Source organism: Oratosquilla oratoria, chromosome 10 (assembly GCF_046742065.1).
Source record: "Oratosquilla oratoria isolate Oo_2021 chromosome 10, ASM4674206v1, whole genome shotgun sequence".
Lineage (NCBI taxonomy): Eukaryota > Metazoa > Arthropoda > Malacostraca > Stomatopoda > Squillidae > Oratosquilla > Oratosquilla oratoria.
This window is the reverse complement of record NC_134786.1, coordinates 40,565,565-40,580,623: the sequence shown is the minus strand read 5'-3', so window position 1 is coordinate 40,580,623 and position 15,059 is coordinate 40,565,565. Positions and strand designations below refer to the sequence as shown.

Genomic DNA, 15,059 nt, shown 5'->3' with positions numbered 1-15,059 from the left:
TAAATGTGCTTGAGATGAAATGCCTGAGAAGTATGGTAGGGGTTACTAGGCTGAATAGAGTGAGAAACGAGGAGGTGAAGAGGAGAGTGGGAGTTGAAAGGAAGTTGGGAGATAGCGTTGATGAAAGAGTATTGGGATGGTGTGGACACATGGAAAGAATGAGTGAAAAAAGAGTAAAAGAGGCGTGGAAGGCAAAGGTGGATGAGATGGATGGATGGAGTAAAAGGGGCATTGGGAAAGAGGGGAATGTCTGTTGAGGAAGGAAGGGAGAAGACAGAATAGGGGTGAGTGGAGAATGGTTGTGTATGGATGATGCTGTGATGCATGGAAAGGAGTGGGTGGGGGATGGGGGAGTGAGGAAGATGTGTGAGTGATATTTGGATACATCCTGCAGGGATTTCTCCCTGTCCTCTCTCTCCTTTTTTTGGTATGAGGGGACATTGCTTTTGACCCAGGACAGTGGGCAAGATGCAGGGATGACCCATCATCCAGGAGGAGCCAAGAAAAGAGGGAGGGAGGGGTGGTGAATGGGAGTGTAGTATGTGAGGATGAAATAGGTGGGAGTGGATTTATGCCTCTGACTTTGGCTACCTCCCTTGTATGGGGGGGAAAAGCCATTAGTATATGTATGTATGTCAAATGAGATTGATTTTCTTTTCTTGCACTTTCTTGTTCAGCACATTTACATGCCCAAGAATATCAGCTAAGTATGCAAGAAGAGCTAGCCAGGTTGATTTTTGAACTTTTTTGCAAGTGTGTGTATTTGATCAGTCAGAAACATTTCAGTTTCGGTTTTAAGAACCCACACTCTATTCAGGACATTTCCATGTGAGAGCAACCTCACTTCCATATGGAAAAGAAGGGTTGAATATTCAGCCTCTCCATCCTCACATAAATAACAAAACATCCTCATGTTTAGTGCATTTCCTTTTACAACATTGACAATCTTAATTACTTCATTCAACACAGCTTCCACTTCTAGTTCCAAATTCTTCACAACTAATGTTTGGTGATGTATCATACAATGGATGACTTCAATATTTGGATTCTGTTGTTTGGCCAAAGCCACAAAACCACTGACATGACCAAGCATGGCAGAAGCTTTATCAACTGATACTGCAATACAATCTTCCCACTTTGAATCAACACTGTTTTTTGAAGTATGCATCATGCTTATTGAACACATAAATACCCTTAGTTCTCAACTCAAGAGAAGAACATAGCAACATTTCTTCTTCAATTTTACCAGAACCCCTGTATCAAACATATACCATCAGCTGTGAATTACTACTGAGATCTATAGTCTCATCAAGTTGAATGGCAGACTCTTTACTCTATTTTACTGAAGAAATCACTTGTTCTCTCATATTTTCTGCCAAGATGGAAATTTTTTCTTTAATAACTTATAGACAAAGGCACTGAATTCAGTTGTTTAGCTACTTTCAGCTCACACATTATCTCTGCAGTTTTCACTGCCACAATTTTGATTAAGTCTTCACCAATAATATGTGGTTTCATATTTCAAGCAACCAACCATGCCACTGCAAAACTAGCTGTTGCTGCTGAACATTGGTCAAGTATTGCACTCTTGTTGCTTTCCAATCTCTGTTTTTTTTTTTTTTTTTACTTTTCTCCAAATTCTCAAAGTATTATCATGGTTTCGAAGACAGATGTGAATGAACCTTGTCCAATTGTTACTTCAGTTGATTCTTTTTGAAAGAATTGGCAATCAGTAATTTCATACAGACAACACACTGAGACTTAATTTGTCCTTTGTCCTCTATTTCTTTGAAGCCATAATTAAGGAACTCTGCCTGATATCTCCTTTTCCTGGCTGATGCCATCTGAAAAAGAAAGACAAATCTATCACTTTTTATAAGGTCTTTTGATTTAATGATCCAGAACCAGGTCTTGTTGATGGGGTTTGAAACCATCTTAGTAGCAAAATCATAGCATAGAATAGCCTAGCATACCTAGAATTACTTCAAATTGTTCCCCATCTCACTGTGGCACTTCTCACCATAACCATGGGTTAGATGTCATTATTATGAATCTGTGCATTTTGAACCTCTTATACTCATATCTTCTTTCTTCTTCTTTCTTCTTTTCCTGTTGATGTTTCCCATTTTCATATGGGGTTGCCATTCCTTGCTAGTCATTTCCACTGGTTTCGGTCCCTCACCAGCTCCTCCTCCAGCTGTTTCTCCTTAAGGTCCTCTCTCAGTCTCACAGCTTGGGTCTCCCTTGCCTCTGTCTGCCCTGTACCTCCATCTTCATCACTCTCCTCCCCACGTAGTCTTCATCTCTTCTCTTCACATGGCCGAACCAATGTAATCTCTTTTCCTGCACTTTCGCTGATGCCTCCACTACTTTCACAGTACTGTGGATACTATCATTCTTCATCCTATCCAACCTCATCACCCCACATATCCACCTCAACATCCTCATTTCTCCAATGTCCAGCTTCCTTTCTTGTACCTTTTTTAGTGCCCATGTCTCTGCTCTGTACAACAATGCTGGTCTCACTACTGTCTTGTACACCTTTCCTTTTACTCTGGCACTTATCTTTTTGTCACATAGCACCTCTGAAACTCTCTGCCAATAGTTCCATGTCAACTTGATCCTGTAGTCAATCTCTTTTTCTAGATCTATATCCTCCTCTACATAAGATCCGAGGCATTTGAAGGCCTCCACCTTTGGCAGTTTGTGATCCTGCATGAAAAGGTTGCCTCCCTGAGTCACATTGCACTCCAGGTACTCCATCTTCTGTCTGCTGACCTTCAGGCCATAGTCCTCTAACAAACACCTCCACAGCTCCAACCTCTCCTGCAGTTCTTTGCGACGCTGATACCAACACTATGTTATCTGCAAAGAGCATACTCCATGGTGCCTCCTTTGTCACCTCCTCCATCAGCACATTAATGAGGAGGTTAAACAAATAGGGGCTAAGAGCTGACCCCTGGTGAAGTCCAACTCCCACAGAGAAAGTTGGCCAACACTGATATATAATTTTCTTTTCTTTATAGGAGATGAACTCCATCTGTTTAAATATGAATCAGAAAGACAAAAGAAGAATTTAGCTCTTATGGCATCTGTTGATGGACTGTACCGCCTCTACACCACTAAACTCACACCCATTGTTCTCTTGCGTTCATTAGGACTTTCAGCAGTTAATGCTTTCACACCTTTAAAGGTAAGTCTTTGAAACTTGCTTGAAAAATATATACTTCAACAGTATATGACACTTCTTCCCATAGTGTCACAGGACTATTTGAATGTTAGGTATGAGTGAGGCCATTTTATAATCATATACCTCATCTCTTTATTCATTTAATGAGACTAGTGATGGGAGTCAGCATGTCCCATGATATAGACATCATCTCCCTACCACTCATCTTCCATCTATACCCTCACTTCTGTCTAGAGATCCAAGGGGGATTCTGACTCCAATGCCCAAGGGCTATCAGGTTTGTCTAACCTTCTATCCATCTATCTATGTCTGTCCACGATGCAACACTTTGCCCCATACAACACCTAAGCAAGATGCTGTAATGATTATCATTTATTTTATATTATTTGTTTATTTGTTTTGTTATCATTTGTCTGTTTATAATTATTTGCTTGATTCTCATTTATTATTAGTTATATGTCAATTTATTATTATTTACTATTTACCTGTTTGTTTATTATTTAACTATACCTATGCATTTATTTACCAGTATGTATTTTATTTATTATTTACATTATTATAGTTTTTATTTATTGGTTTACTTGTTATGATTTTTTTGCATCCGACCTAGATATGGACCAATAGGTCTCCTGTTGGCATGCTCCACCTTTGTAATCCTTTGTAACACATTATGGAGGACTGCATTGTACACAATTATGCATGCCAATAGCACAACATACACTGAAAGGGATTTATAGGAAAATCCCATTGCAGCCATGGCATTCCTCAGGGAGATGGGGCTGCTTGGCTAGACAACCTAGGGAATGGCATCTTCATCATCATCATCATCCCCCTTATACAGGAGGTAGCCAGATCAAGGCACATCCCCATTTCCACCCATTCCACTTCCATCCACCATCCTTGTTTCCCTCATACCTTAGCTCCTTGTGGATGAAGGGTCACCCTTGTCTCCTGCCCACTGTCCAGGTCAAAAGCAATTCAGCAGGACAGCACATCCACAACAGGGCCACTTCATTTACATCGCAACCCACCCTCCCCATCACCTCATGTGGAAAATGGAAAAGACAGGTAAATATGCCTTCTGGCTGTGTCAAAACATCCACACACAACCATCCTCTACTAGCCCCTATCCCCTGCTTTTTTCCTACCTTGCTTAACAGACATTCCCCTTTTGCCCTGAGCCCCTCTCACCCCTTATATCCATCTCATCATCAGTCATCCCCTCAAGCTCACTCCATCCATACCTGCTTTCTACTCCTCAATAGATTACAAAGGCAGAGCATGCTGACAGGAGGCCTTTTGGTCCATAACTAGGTCGAATGCAAAAAAATATATATATAGTAATGATAAATAAATGAATAAATAAAAATTATAATAATAATAAATTAAATAAATGCATAGGTATAGTTAGATAATAAACAAACAGGTAAATAGTAAATAATAATAAATTGATAAATAATAGTAAATGAAGATCAGGCAAATAATAATTGGCAATCCCCCCTCCATCCCCACATGTAGAAAAAGAGAAGATGGGGAGAAATCTTTCAGGTTGTGTCAAAATACCATTCACACATACTCCCTAACCCCCCATCACCCACCCACTCCCTTGCATGCATCACAGCATCATCCATACACAAATATTCTCCACTCACTCCTATCTCCTGCCTTCTCCCTTCCTTCCTGAACAGACATCCCCCTCTTTCCCAACACCCTTTTCACCCCCATCCATCCATCTCATCCTTGGTGGCCCCTCATGTTCACTCCATCCACCTCTGGTTTCCTCACATCTTTTACTAATCTTTCTTCACTCATTCTTTGGATGTGTCCAGACCATTCCAATACACTTTCATTGACCCTATCTCCCAACTCCTTTTCCACCCCACTGTCCTCCTCACTTCCTCATTTCTCACTCTGTCCAGCCTAGTAACCCCAACCATACTTCTCAGACATTTCATCTCAAATACATTTAAACTCTTTCTCTCTTCCTCTCTTATGTTCCATGTTTCTACCCCATACAGTGCTGTTGGCACAATCACCCCTTCATACACTCTCCTCTTAGCATCCATTCCCAGATGTCTATTTCTCATAACACTTTTTAATCCCCAAAGGCATTTACTTGCTTCTCTCAATCTACAATCCACCTCCACTCCTCCCTTTCCCTTCACATTTGCCCCCAAGTATCTAAAGCTATCCACTTCCAGCCTCTCTCCCTTAATACTCACTTCCAATTTGCTGCCATCCTCTCCCTTTGTATATCTCATCACCTTACTTATATCTACATTTATCTTCAACTTCCTTCTTTCACACACCTTCCCAAACTCCATCACTAACTTCCTTAATACCTCCTCTGGTTCTGCTACAAGCGCAGTGTCATCAGCAAACAACAATTGGCTTATCTCTCATTTTTCTCCCTTTTCTTTAACCATCTCCAATCCCCTACCCATTACCCTTGCATATACCTCCCACACCACCCCATCCATGTATACATTGAACAGCTATAGCAATATGACATCACCAGTAGTCCCACCTTTACCTTAGACCACTCACTCTCTCTATCTCTAATTCTAACACAGGCTCTACTCAATCAATCAAATCAGCCATTCTGAGTCCACTGCTGAACAAAGGCCTCCTTCATAGCATTCCACAATTCATACAACTATGCCAACCTCTGCCATGTCACTCCTGCAAACTTCTCAATCTCATCTCTCCACCTTCTTTCTGGTCTCCCTCTTCCACACTTCCCATCTCGCGGCACCCACTCAGTAACACACTTGCTCCATCACTCATCAGTCATTCACACCAACTTACCTGCCCAATTCCACTTCCTCTCTTTTACTGCCTCCACAATGTCTTTCACTCTAGTCTGCTCTCTCATCCAACTTGCTCTCTTTCAGTCTCTCAGCATTATTCCCATTATTGATCTCTCCATTCTCCTCTGTGCAATCCTTAGCTTTGTTTCCATCACCTCTGTGTTTCCAAGTCTCACACTCATAGATTATTGCTGGCAGAATGCACTGATTGTAAACTTTACATTTCAAACATAAGGGTAGGATTTTATTATATTTACCAAACACTTTCCAACCAATTGTAATACTTCTTTTTATTTCATTATCATGATCTTTGGTCATTTTCACCATCTGGCCTAAATAATTATACTCTTCAACTTCTTCAAGACTCTCACCATTGATTATAATCTCTACTTTGAACTTTCATGGTGAATATTACTTTGGTTTTACCCTTATTCATTTTTAAACCTACCTTGAGACTTTGCATGATTAGATCATTCAGCATATCTTGCATGTCATCCACAAATCTTAGGTGGTCCAAATATTCACCATTAATCTTCAAACCTTTCTCTTCCCAACTCAATCCTCTGAAAATCTCTTCCAAGCAAGCTGTAAATAATTTGGGTGAAATTGTGTCACCTTGCCGTACTCCTTTCTCGATCTTGATCTTTTCTGTATCTTTATGTAGTCAAATTATAGTGGTACCTTTTACATAAATCTTTTCTAAAACCCTTATGATTTATTCCTTTGTTCCCTGCTTGCATAACGAATTAAGTATTGCTATTTGTTCTACCAAGTCAAAGGCCTTATTGCTATTTGTTCTACCAAGTCAAAGGCCTTCTCATAATCTACAAAAGCTAAACAGAGAGGTATATTGTATTCTGTCATTTTCTCAATTAGTTGATTCATTGCCTGCAAATGATCTAGAGTCAAATATCCACTCCTAAAGCCTGCCTGTTCTCTTGGTTGGTTTCTATCTAAAACTTGACTTAATTTTTTTTGTAAGGATCTTGGAGAATATTTTATATACATGTGATAGCAAGCTAATTGGTCATTAGTTACTAAGGTCCTTCTGGTCACCTTTTTAATGAAGCAAAATAACTATAACATTGCACCACAATTCAGGAACACTTTCTTGATGTAAGCACTGGGTGTACAACTGAGCTAACTTGGTATGAACTTTCCCTGTGTCTTTCAAGAGATCTATCAATATACCATCTTCCCCAGGTGCTTTTCCTCGTTTCATAGTTTTTTAGCAAATTCTACTTCTTCTTTTGTAATATCTGATATACTACTAATGTCTACAGATGAATTTATTGACTCGGCTACAGTCTTCGATGAGTAAAGCTCTTGGTAAAACTCTTCTACTCTTTTTACCATTCTGTCTCTGCATTTAATGATTTTTCCATTTCTATCTTTCAAACATATCATTTGCTGTCTTCCTAAAGCATATCTGTGCTTGGTTCCTTTAATACTTTTACCTTTCTGAATAGTTTCCTCTATTTCATCCATGTTTCTCTTTCTTTTCTCTGATCTCTGTCTTTTGTTGATAAGCTTGTTTAGTTCTACTCTTTCTATTTCATCTCTCCTGCTTTTAATCTGCATGGTCCTTCTTCTTTTAATTAGGTCATTCATAGTTTTGGAGTATTTGTTTTCTCTAATACTTTTTGTACTTCCTACTTTATCTGCCAATTCCCTAATGATATTCACTAAATTCAAATTCATATTTTCGATGGTGTCTTTGTTAGTTTTTAGAGCTTCAAATCTAATTGTAATTTCTAACTGAAATATCTCCTTATTATCCTCAATCTTTGCAAGGCTGATTTTCTTTTTTAAAACTAGTCTATTTCTTTTGGCTCTGAAATTGAATTTAGCTGTGCAACCTACCATTCTATGGTCACTACCTATGTTGACTTTATTTATGACCATAACATTGCTAACACTCTTGCTCTCATCTCTTAATATGAAATCTACTTCGTTCTTTCTTGTTCCATTTGGGCTTCTCCAGGTCCATTTATGACCTACATGCTTTTGGAAGAAAAAGTGTTCATTATCCTCATGTTGTAGTTCTAAGCAAAATTGACTAACATCTCACCTCTGTCATTTCATCTACTCCAAACTTCCCAGTGCACAACTCATCTCCCATCTTCCCCATTTTAGCATTAAAGTCGCTTATTACCAATATGTACTTATTTTTTCTGTATCCATTTTCTGACTTGAATCACCATAGAAGGACTCAATTTCATCAACTGAACTCTGTGAAGTTGTTGCATAAAGCTGAACTATTTTTAGAGTTACCTTTTACATAGCCTAATTACAATCCAAGCTACCCTGTCTGATAAACTACTGAACTGGACTATGTTACCAGCAGACTCAGTTTATCAAGAGTCCTACTCCTCTAGATCTTTCTTTGTCCTTACCTCTATAGTAGAACAGGTGGTGACCATCTTGTAATTGTATCAGCTTTTCTTTCGCTCTTTGGCCTTGGCTTAGTCCTATGATGTCCCACTTGATGTTGTCTAGTTCTTCCATTAAACTTTCCAGCCTGTGGTCTTCTGAGAGAGATCTTACGTTATAAGTATAGATCTTCATTTTCTTCATGTTGTTTAATGTCAAAGACTTGGATCTGCTTGGACAGTGCATACTCACAATATGTGGCACACTACCCATAAGCACACAAGGCAATGCAGTTGGACCTTTAGGAGATGATGATCCAACAGGAATGCCCAGTTTTGTTTTGGTTGTACTAGTCATGGTTGCTATGAAGGGGTTTTGGCAGTAATCTCACCTTGCTGACTGGTTTCTGATGAAATATTTCTCTAGTGTCACCTTATTCATTATATTCGGTGAATCCCTATATCTATAGGGTGCCCAATGGTCCACGCCATCATTATGATGGTACCCCATATATCTGTGAGGAATTTCCCCGTTCGCCATCGGGGATGTGCCAGTTAGCAGTTGGTCCTGTGACTGTGTATGAGCTGCTCTTTGTCTAATCTTTCTTACAAAACCTATTTGATATGGGTGACCCTGCAGAGATTCCCTCTCAATCAACATAGCTTTTGTGATAATTGTGATTCTCAAGCCTATCCACCATGTCAAGGTGTCTATTCTCAGATAAGTCAGCTCTCTACTACTCTCATAAAAATTCTTGACTGTTCATAACATCTCTCCTCCTATCACATGTATATGCAATACCTCCCACAGTGTTTTCCTGTCTACCCTGTCATAAGCCTTTTCCAAATCCATAAAGGCCCAAAAAACATCCTTACCTTTTCATAAAGCTCTCTCACATATCTGTCTTACCACAAAAATTTCATCCACACAACCCCTCCCTGTCCTAAACCCACACTGTTCCTCATCAATTACTCACTGTTCATCTCCTAATCCTCTCATATTCAAAACCCTCCCATAAGCCCTCCCAACTACACTCAAGAAACTGATCCCTCTGAAACTGCTTCACTCACTTTTGTCCCCTTTTCCCATGTAAAGCAGAATTTTATAGGTATTCTTTCAGTCCTCCGACATTCTACCCTCTTTTAGATAAACAATAAACAATCTCACCAGCCAGTCCACCATCTCTGTGCTTCCCTTTTTTTAGACACTCCACATGACACCTATCTAACCCAGGTGCTTTAACTGCTCTCATCATTCTAATAACTACTTTCACCTCTTCTTATTTCTCCTCCATTTTCCTCATTCACCACTGTCATATTCTTAGTGCCTCCCACTGAAGCTACCTTTCCCTCCCTATTTTCTTTTACATTTGGTGACTTCCTAAAATGCTCTGCCCATCTTTCTCTTCTTGCCATCTCTTCCATTATAATCTCTCAATCTGCATCCTTTACCTTTTCTTCTCTAATTGATTCACCTCCCCTTCCCCTCTTCATTTCCTTTCAAAACATCTTAATATTACTTTCAAATTTTTCTGTCATACTCTTCATTTCACATCTGCTCTCCTTGTTGCCTCCTTTATTTTATGCTTTATTTCTCTTCTCCTTTCTTTGTACTTCTCATGATTTTCTTGTTCTATTTTGCATCCAATCTGTGAATGCTCATTTCTTCACTTCTACAGCCTTATTTGCTTCGTCATCCCACTACTCACTACCCTTCCTTCTATTTCCTCCCATCCTCCTCATTCCACACCATCTTTGCACACCTTGTGACTCTCTCCTTGAAACATCCCCATTCTTCCTCCACTCCTAGTTCTACTCTATCCTTCACTCCCACTCTTCTCTCAACTTCTTCTTGTACTCCTCCTTTTCTTTCCCATTTAATCAATTTACTCTAAGTACCTCCCTACCTTCTGTACTTTTCCTCATTATCCATCCCTCCTCCACTCTCAACTTACCTTCCACAAAAAAAAAAAAAAAAATGATCTGATATTCCCCCATTCTCTCCCCTCAAAACACGTACATCCAAAAATCTTCTTATTTCTCTCCTGGTTACCACTATAGTCCATTGAAGCCCTATCTACCACCCTTTCATCCACCACCCTCTCCCATGTGTACTTATGCTTGGCTATTTTCCTAAACACTGTGTTAGTTATCATTAACTCTCTAGACACATCTCCACCATCAACTCTCCACTGTGATTTTTTCCTGGCCATGGCTAGCCATGGGTGAGGAAAATTCTCACCCCATACTTTCACCCACTGCACAACCTCCTACTCCCATCCAAAAACCCATTCATTGTTCCATCCCATCTTTCCTCCTTAAGGATGAAAGGTCATCCCTGTCCCTTGCCACACTTCCTGTGTCAGGAACATTACAGCAAGACACTTTATGTAGTCACATAATATACACACTACCATTATATAAGAGACTAGAATATAACCACAGCACCAAAAATCCAGCATTCAACAATACTCAGCAATCCAACTTGTTCTGATTTGCAGGTTGGTAGACTCTATGTCACAGACTAAATCCCTCAACAATCTCTGTAACACACACCTGCCTTAAATTAACATGGAGTTAAAGAAGGCCATTCCACCAGTACACTGTTCACAAACAGCACATCACAAATCTGACCTAACAAGTACAGGAAGACATTTGTGAGAAAGTGATACCTTGCAGAACAGTATTGATGGTAATAGATATACATACATATACCAGTGGCCTTTTCCCCCTTACAAGGGAGGTAGCCAAGAACAAAGACATAAAATCTACTCCCACCCATTCCATTCCCACATACTCCACTCCCATTCAGCCCCCCTCCCTCCCTCAATAGATATAAATAAGGATTTTTATGTAGTCACTGGATACATCCTGTCCAAAACAGATAATTTAGATTCATATATCCAACAATTCAGTTTCACTTAATGCCAACACATCCATCTTCATTCTCACAAACATTCAGCCTATCTCTTCCCTTTTACTCTCATCTGTACCACACACATTAAAAGACCCAAATCTTAGGGTTCTGGTTTGAAAATTCCTCCCAAACCCTCTTATCCTTTGACCTCTCTCAGGAATGTACCCATAAGGCTACAGAAAGAAGGATGTTTAGTGAACACCTTTAGGAAGTGGATAGCTGTAGGTATTTGGACATGTGGCAGGAAAGGGAGGAGTGGTGGGGGGGGAAGGTAAATTGTAGATTGAGAGAAGCAAGTAAATGCCTTGAGGGATTAAAATGTATTAAGAGAATTAGGCATCTGGGAATGGATGCAAAGAGGAGATGACTGTCCCAACAGCATTTCATGGAGCAGAGACTTGGAATTTAAGAGAGGCATAGAAGAGTTTAAATATGTTTGAGGTGAAATATTTGAAAACTATGGGAGGGGTTACTAGGCTGGATAGAGTGAGAAATGAGGAGGTGAGGAGGAGAGCGGAAGTGGAAAAGGAGATGGCAGATAGGGATGATGAAAGATTTTTGGGATGGTTTGGACACATGGAAAGAATGAGTGATGAAAGATTAGTAAAAGAGGTGTGGAAGGCAGAGGTGGATGGAATGAACTTGAGGAGATGACCAAGGATGAAATGGATGGATGGGATGAAAGGGACATTGAGCTAGAGGGGAATGTCTGTTGAGCAAGGAAGGAAGAAGGCAGGGGATAGGGATGAATGGAGAGTGGCTGTGTATTGGAAGGGAAGGGCAGGGGATGGGAAGGTAAGTGGTGCTTATATGTGAATGATATTTTGACGCAGCCCGAAGGGGTTTCTCCGTTTTCTCTTTTTCTGCCTGAGGATACAGAAATGAGATGGATGGATAAGGTAAAAGGGCTGTTGAGCAAGAGGAGAATGTCTGTTGAGCAAGGAAGGAAGAAGGCAGGAGATAGGGATGAATGGAGAGTGGCTGTGTATAGATAATACACTTATGCAAGGAAGGGAGGTGCAGGGGATGGGAAGGTAGGAGTTGCTTATTTGTGAATGATATTTTGATGCAGCCGGAAGGGATTTCTCCCTGTTTTCTTTCTGCATGAGAGGAAAGAGAAGGGGCATCACCAGTTAAGTGAAGTGGCCTTCCTAGGGATGTACTGTATCTTGCTGCATTGCCTCTGATCCAGGGCAATGGGCAGGATACAAGGATGACCCATCATCCATGAGGAGCTAAGATGAGAGGGGGGGGAGGCGTGATGGACGGGAGTGGAATGGGTAGGAGTAGGTAAGTGCCTTTGACATGGCTACCTCCCTTATAAGGGGGAAAAAGCTTTTGGTATATTGATAGATATGTCCAACATTGACAAGAAGTGGTTGATAAACTGCCTAGCTAGTTGGGAATGCAGAGTATCCGAGAACAACCCTCTATTTGGACCAGAAAACAGTACAATGGAATTCCCTGAAGAGCAGTACTATTAAGTCTATCTGCATACCAAGAGGCTTCTTCACCTTTACAAGGAAGGTAGTCAGCCAAGGCATGCAATCACCCTCACCCATTCCACTCTCATCTGTCACCCACTTGTTTTCCATTTATATTACCAATGCTGTTTAACCAAATCACACACAGCCTTCATACCCCAAATTCAGAGAACATCATCAAAGGTCTCATACATGCAGATGATAAAATAATAGCCCACCAATGCAACTACAAAATAGCAGCCAAAACATACACCAATTTGTTTCCATAAGTTAGAACTGTAGCAAGCACTACTCAGGCAGACCACACAATTGAGTGATCGAAGGTGATAAGGAATGAATGTCTTAATCTGTTCTATCTTTATTATGTAAGTGACAGGCTTATATAGTGCTCCAGGATCATGCGACAGTGCATCCCTAACAATAGTTGCTGAGATCGGCAAGGTGGTTTGTTCCAGTAGCCAGTTACTTGTTAGCCTGTATCCCCGCATAAGTCCTCAATGACATTGCTCACCCTTAACAATCATGAATCAAAAAAGCACTAATAGATAATTAGATTGAATTGTCAACTTTTACTGGACAAAATCAGGACCTATTGTTGGTTATGTATATAGAAGCACACCATGATTTCAGTCTATTTGAACATTTTTAAGTACAGGTACTCCTCGTTTAACGACGACAATTGGGACCAGCGCGCCATCGTTAACCGAATTGGTCGTTAAGCAAAAGTGTATACATATACATACATGTACTGTATGTACAATGTCCAGCAATACATGTATCTTTATTTTCGTGTATTTTCCCTCTTTTATACAGTACATTAAAGCTTTATTTACTGTTTATTGACGGTGGTTAGGTTCCTAAAATTACCGTACATGACCAAATCCGCTTATGCTGACATTCCATATTGAATACCGGGGTATTTTTTTAGTTTCGACCATGGGCACAATATAGCAATAGAAAATTAATTGTTAATTTTGTAAATTAAAATGTATCAACGTAATATGCAATTTTGTGGGCGGAAATGAAAGTAAAAAATACCATGCTACAAGAAAATATGCTAATGAACGAAGTCGGTAGCATAGGATTGGGACGCCATCTTGTCGTCTGCCAACGTCTCTCACGACGACGACAACGAGGACGAGCCGGATGACATTTAATTTGCAGGTAATGATTTATCAAACACAGGTCAGGTTAGTTTAGTTTAGGTTAGACGAATTCATCATCCTTTTATTTCATCGACATCGGCATCTATCATAACAAACATGGTGTACCATTTGTCCAACATGACTTCGTTACTTACGAAATTTGTTTTAGCACTTTTTTTTTTTCTGCTCACAAAATTGCATATTACTTTGATACATTATAATTTACAAAATTAATAATTAATTTTCTATTGCTATATTGTGCCCATGGTCGAAACTAAAAATTTACCACTACCGGTATATACTGTACCCCAGGTAGTTTTTGCAGCTTGCAGGATGGTAATGTAGACCTAAGCTTCAGAACACTTTACCTCACAGCTAATATCCACAGTACAAGTTCAATTATAACATCATACAAATTTGCCTCAGCCAACTTAATTATCGTACACAACGTCGTAACTTCGGGAGATTTACGTTAAACGTCTGTCATAAAGCCCGTCATAACTCCGCGTCATCGCTAACCGAGTAGGTCGTTAAACGAGGAGTACCTGTATATGTCTTCCCTGCAAGGGAGACCAGGGGCAATAGATTAAGTATATGTTATTACTCATACAACAGTTTTTTTCATTTTCAGAAATCAATTATATCCTTCGCAGAAGCATAAGAAAATGCAGTGAATTGTAAAAGCAATCAGAACAACTGTATGGAGAGACCTGGGGCAACAGATTGATATGTTTTCTTCAAAAATAAGGAAATATCTTGGTTAGTGAAACATATCTATTAGTCTTCTGTATAATATATCAACTTTATCTTGAGTATTCCTTGAAAGATCACAAGGCATCTCTAAAACTATTATGAAGCTAGAAATAACTTTTGGCCAAAGATTGTATATCTTATGTGATTACATGATTATAATAAATGTAATATTTGTTCTTATTGTTTTATTTCCATTTGTTGTGAATGCTTATTGTATCTAGGTTAAAAAAGTATAAATAAATTAAATATTCATAAAACACCTCTAAATGAAGTCCTAATTGAAGCCTGTAATAAGTCTAGGGGAAACTTACTACTATAAATATACATACATATACTGAAGGCTTTTTTCCCCTTACAAGGGAAGTAGCCAGAACACAAAAGCATAAAA

The 15,059-nt window shown here is 39.5% G+C and overlaps 1 protein-coding gene across 5 annotated transcripts in view; it reads left to right on the top strand.

The window, feature by feature from the left end:
* Window positions 1-14,847, top strand: part of Coq6 (ubiquinone biosynthesis protein COQ6, mitochondrial) — a 159,979-nt gene extending 145,132 nt beyond the window's left edge. For 3 of the 5 annotated variants that reach the window (XM_076191736.1, XM_076191735.1, XM_076191734.1), the window contains 2 exons: window positions 3,027-3,193; window positions 14,550-14,847. In XM_076191736.1, the coding sequence (XP_076047851.1) occupies window positions 3,027-3,193; window positions 14,550-14,579 (197 nt within the window). In that variant the 3' untranslated portion in view covers window positions 14,580-14,847. Of the gene's footprint in view, window positions 1-3,026; window positions 3,194-14,549 lie in introns of those variants that run through there. The other 2 variants (XR_012966803.1, XM_076191737.1) reach the window with 2 other exon arrangements.
* Window positions 14,848-15,059: the final 212 nt, after the last annotated feature.